Raw genomic sequence first — 5,819 nt, forward strand, 5'->3', positions numbered from 1 at the left:
TAGTTTCGGCGGAATATTCAAAACTATTGTTTAAGAAAGTATTTTTCATGTTAATTCATATTTATGTATGCGTGAGCGCTACTTTTGTGAATGATTTGGTAATCAGCGTATTTACACATGAGATTTTTTGAAAAATAGATATTATAGTGTTTGTTAAATTGGTAATTATACAACACCTATTGTAAACACCGGCTCGGCAATGCCCTCGCATACACAGTAAGTTCACTTCCACAACAGTAATCCCATAGCCTTCGGCCATCGTACCATAGACAGTGACACTTACTTCTTTACGGCTTTGCCGCCAACACAAGGACACACGAGACGGCGTATGTATGCTATTTAAGCCACTCGCATAATCGCATACACTACATCCCTCCCTTGAAGTTAAATCAGATAAATAACAACAAGTATTTTTGTGACTAAATCAATGTATTTTACAATACTAGAATCAGTCTCCAAGTTAACCATTAACAGTGCATATTATATCACTTTTACAAGGCTTTAAACAAGTATTATATTTTTTATAAAGTATGAATGTAATTAACAACAACAAACTAAGAAATAAAAATAAACGAATCATGGCACAGTAAATCACAGCTCATTATTAGTATCACCTTGTTCCCCATCAGTTCCTTCTTCCTGATCTTTCCTCTGAACAGCTTCCCACTGTCCTTCTACTCTTTTCAGGTGAACTACATTTCTCCTCAGTACTTGCCCTGTTACATCATTCTTCACTGAAATATCCCCTCTATTAGAACTCTGTACAGTGTGAGGTGTTGGATTGTAGTTTGAGCTGAGCTTATTGCCTTTATCCATATTCTTGACATATACTTTATCTCCTTCAGCTAGACTAGACTCAGTAGCACCTCTTCTTTTATCTGCATATTCTTTCCCTTTTTCTTTCTGTATCTTATCACGCTCTCGCACATCCAGGTCAACATTAGTGCTTTCAAGACTATCAATAGATGGAATTTTGTCTCTATTCTGCCGTCTAAAGAACAGCTCTGATGGCGACTTGCCTGTGGATGAATGAGGCGTACTGTTATACATTAATAGGTACTCCATCAAACTTTCTTTAATGTCCTTTTTCTCCAAATGACTAATCTTGAGGCGTTTCATTATGTCACGATTCTGTCTTTCGACCTCTCCGTTCATTTGGGGCCAATATGGTACTGTGTTGTGAACAATGATATTGCATTCTTCGCAAAACGATCGAAACTCTTCACTCACAAACTGCCGGCCGTTGTCTACAGTTATTGAGACAGGGTAACCTAGTCTGCTAAAAGTTTCTTTGAGCAGCTTTATAATTTGACAACTGGTTACTATCTTGCTGATCTTAACTTCTTTATAGCGGCTATAATAGTCTACTACAACTAGCAGGTAGTCATTATTAGGTAAAGGTCCTAAAAGATCCATCGCGACATCAACCCACGGAGCTAAAGGAAGTTCGCGTCTCTTCAGGGGTGTTGGAGGATTTGGCAGTCCTACTAGGGTGCAACTCTTGCAGGATTTGACCAAATTTTCTGCATCCTTGTCGATTCTTGGCCACCACACCTTTGATCTGAGCCTACCCTTCATTGCGACAATCCCAGGGTGGCCTTCATGTGCAGCGTCTAGTACTCCTTTCCTCAATTTCTGAGGTATCACAATTCGGTTTCCTCGAAGTAAAATATCACCATAAAAACATAGTTCATTTTCAAATATTTTATAACCTTTGACAGTCTCATTCCATTCTTTTTCATAGACTCCCTTTTTGACGCCTATTACTTCTTCATCATTCACAGAAGCTTCAATAATAGCAGACATCGAAGTCGCATGGGGTCTTGCTTCCTCCACAATTTGATGTATGTGTTCGTCTCCTCCTTTAGATTGTGCATCCATCAATTTGCATAGGCGAGATAACGGATCAGCAATATTCACCTTTCCTGGCCTGTAGGTTACGTTATAATCATATGATTGGAGTCTCAGTACCCAACGCTCAATGCGCGCACAAGGCTTCGATTTTGGTCCAAACAATATTTCCAATGGTTTGTGATCCGTAATGAGATCAAACTTCTTGCCGAAAAGGAAAATATTAAAATGTTCAACAGACCAAACTAGCGCAAGAGCCTCTTTCTCGGTTTGACTGTATTTTCTTTCGCAGTCTGTCAGTGTCCGGTTTCCATAGGCGATTATTCGCGGGCCATTTGAATCAATTTGTATTAAAATAGCTCCAAGGCCAACAGGGCTCGCGTCAGCAATAACTTGGGTTTTGTCATTAATATCATAATATCCCAGCGACTGTATTTTGCTTAGTGCCTCTTTCAGCTCTGTAAATGCCCTGTCTTGTTCGCTTGTCCAATATGGTTTGATGTCAGTCTTTCTCCCCAGTTTTTTCCTTAACAATTCTTTTAAAGGTTCTGTTCTGGTGGCTAAATTAGGTAACCACTTGTTTACATAATTCACAAGTCCTAAAAAGCTCTGTAGTTCTTCTATTGTTGCCGGAAGCCTGAAGTTAGAAATGCTCTCCATATACTTTGGCAATGGTTTCACTCCATTTGCTGATAGTTCGTGTCCTAGGAAATGGACCTCTCTTACCTTGTATATGCACTTCTGTTCATTGAGTAGTATGTCATTCTCCTTAAGCACTTTCAACACCATTGCCAGTCGCATGTCATGCTGTTCTTCATTGTCTCCGAAAACTAATATGTCATCAATGAAGTTTAACACTCCGTCACATTTAACTAAGAGTTTTTCCAAAACTTTTTGAAATATCTCCGGAGCACAAGAAATTCCAAACATGAGTCTTTTATACTGGTAGAGCCCTTTAGCTGTTATAAAGGTGGTTATGTGTCTACAATCTGGGTGTAATTCCAACTGGTGGAAAGCGTCCTTGATATCAAGCTTGCTAAAATATTTAGCTTTCCCAATTTCTGGTAATAGTTTATCCATACATGGTAAAGGATGATTTTCCCTTAAAATAGCAGTATTGGCACGTCGCATATCCACACATAGCCGTAAATCTCCATTTTCTTTCATAATGGGCACCATTGGAGACACCCATCGTGAAGGTCCATTAACTTCTTCAATGATGTCTCGAGCAAGTAAGTCTTGGATCTTGTTCTCAACTTTTTTTTCTATAGGCAATGGTATTCTCCGATATGGCTGTGATACTGGTAGTACATTTTTGTCAATAGGGATTTCTACCAGTACATCTTTGAGCTTGGCAAACGGTTGTGACATGACATCTTCATCAATCTTATTTACATCTACACAAATTTTCAAAACGCCCAGACGTGTTGCAGTTTCCCTGCCCAACAAGTCTTGCGTGCCTCCCGCAATAACATAAACTGTTGCGTATTCTTCGCGGCCATTTGCCTCAATTGTAGTGTCAAATGCTCCTTTAACATTGAGTGGAGTGTGACTGCCATATGCCATAAGAGATCTGGTTGGGTTGGGTGTTTGGTTGGTTGCTATGGCTCCTAAACTTTTCAAGCTTTCCCAAGTTTCTCCTGTAATAAGGTTGGGTTTGCAACCAGAATCAACTAGCAATTTAGTCTTGATTCCACCCAAGGTGCATTCAATAATGGCATCGTTGTCAATATTAAAAACATAATCTACTTCAACTCTTGCTTTTTTGTTTCCCTTTATGTTTTTACTCGAGTGATTATCCAATTTCCTTTTTGTACCACTTGTTCTGCAGTGTTGACGGAAATGCCCCATCTTGCCACATCCATAACAAGTTTTACCTAACGCGGGACACTCTTTGTAATCTGTTTGATGATGCTTCCCGCAACGTCCACAATTTGTATTATTATTTCTCTGTGTTTCTTCCTTCTTAGTTCCGTAAGCACCATCCTTCTTAGTTCCGTAAGCACCATCCTTCTTATTTCTATTGTAAATGGCATTAACTTCTTGGTTTTCTTTCTTATTATCTAGGCTTCCTGTTTTTTTTTCCTCATATATTTCTAATTGGTCATTGACAACTTCTAAGGTATTCGCCTCTGTCACTATCTTTTCTAGAGTAATGCTGTCACCTATTGTAAGGATTTTCTTGCGTAGTTCAGCTGAATTACATTTTTCCGTGATCTGGTCAATCAAGTGGTCATCTTTTTTGTCAAAACTGCATTTTTCAGCTTGTTTCCTAAGTCGGACTAAAAAACTTTCAAATTTTTCTTTATCCTCCTGCTTGATCAGTCTGAACATGTGACGCTCAAAGACTCGATTAGTCTTGGGAACAAAGTATTCGTCAAGTTTTTTTATTGCTGTGTCGAAAACATCTACACCCGCTGCAGCTTCAACCTCTGCACCAGGTAAGTTGTAGAAAATATCTTGCAGGCTTGTTCCCCCGAAGTGCAGTAATGTAGCTCGCTTCTTCACATCTGTTTTGACATCAGCCGCGTCAATATATATATACAATGACCGCTTCCATCTCTCCCATTTGCAGCCGATGGAACTTCGGTCACCATCCAAGTCTAACCCCTCCAGGGTCAGTGATGGTTGTTGAGTCATAGTAATGTAATCCCTCTACGGCAACCTGAAATATCAAATTAGTAACATGGTAACCAATAGGTGAATCACCTGACTGTTTTGAATTTAATCAAGGTTGTCAACCCCTTCCAATTTAATGGATGTGTTCATTTGAACCACCAGACATTTTCCAATTTAATGGAGGTTATGCCGACCCATCCCAATTTAATGGAGGCATTCATTTGAACTACCCGACAATTCCCAATTTAATGGAGGCTATGTCAACCCTTTCCAATTTAATGGAGGTGTTCATTTGAACCACCAGACATTTTCCAATTTAATGGAGGTTATGCCGACCCATTCCAATTTAATGGTGGTATTCATTTGAACTACCCGACAATTTCCAATTTAATGGAGGTTTTGTCAACCCGGTTTAACTTGATAAAATATTTATGAAAGTTTGTACTAAATTTAATAACCTAGAATAAATATACATATATATTAGTTGAGATGAACTTTGTTGCAAAATAAGAACTTAATTTTGATTATTATTGCACCATCAGCTACACTGTACACAACATTAGCATTAATGACAGTAGCAGTTCAAATGTTCATTCTCATGATAGATTGTAATAACCTATAAAATAAATATAGATTCATAACAAACTGGTAGCCATTTTGTATATGATCAACATGAGCGAATATGTATACTTTTTTTTTTTACTTTATAGTAGAAGGAAAGTAAAAACACATACTAAATGCAATGCTAACATTAAAATCTAATATCATTGCAAGAATCCTTGTTGAGAATGCAAAATGAACATTATCTTTTACTATTTTACGCAGTCTAGGTTCCTTACTTTGTTTATGTACAAACCGGGTAAATAACCTAAAATTTGCATTGAAAAGCCTACTTACATAATGATGCCAGGCATTTAATGGTAGAAACGATCAAATATATTGTGCAATTAGTGTTTTGTATACGAAGCTTGGCAATATAACGATGTTATTATGATTTTGGAATGCAATTATAACCTAAGTTTCCTACCAAAACCGGTCATTCTTTTCATCAAGATTTTAGCAATAAAGCTTACCTTTTTCTCGTCGCCACTTATAGTGTTTGTTAAATTGGTAATTATACAACACCTATTGTAAACACCGGCTCGGCAATGCCCTCGCATACACAGTAAGTTCACTTCCACAACAGTAATCCCATAGCCTTCGGCCATCGTACCATAGACAGTGACACTTACTTCTTTACGGCTTTGCCGCCAACACAAGGACACACGAGACGGCGTATGTATGCTATTTAAGCCACTCGCATAATCGCATACACTACAGATATATTTGAAATTGTTTTTCATTCGTTA

General features: G+C 38.1%; 1 protein-coding gene across 1 annotated transcript; it reads right to left on the reverse strand.

The window, feature by feature from the left end:
• Positions 1-1,906: 1,906 nt before the first annotated feature.
• Positions 1,907-4,491, reverse strand: LOC134752607 (uncharacterized protein K02A2.6-like). The gene is made up of 2 exons (XM_063688276.1): positions 2,578-4,491; positions 1,907-1,930 (listed from the first exon to the last, which is right to left on the reverse strand). The coding sequence occupies exons 1-2, from the start codon at positions 4,489-4,491 to the stop codon at positions 1,907-1,909; spliced, it is 1,938 nt and encodes a 645-aa protein (XP_063544346.1).
• Between the last annotated feature and the right edge of the window lie 1,328 nt (positions 4,492-5,819).

Source organism: Cydia strobilella, chromosome 25 (assembly GCF_947568885.1).
Source record: "Cydia strobilella chromosome 25, ilCydStro3.1, whole genome shotgun sequence".
NCBI classification, from domain to species: domain Eukaryota; kingdom Metazoa; phylum Arthropoda; class Insecta; order Lepidoptera; family Tortricidae; genus Cydia; species Cydia strobilella.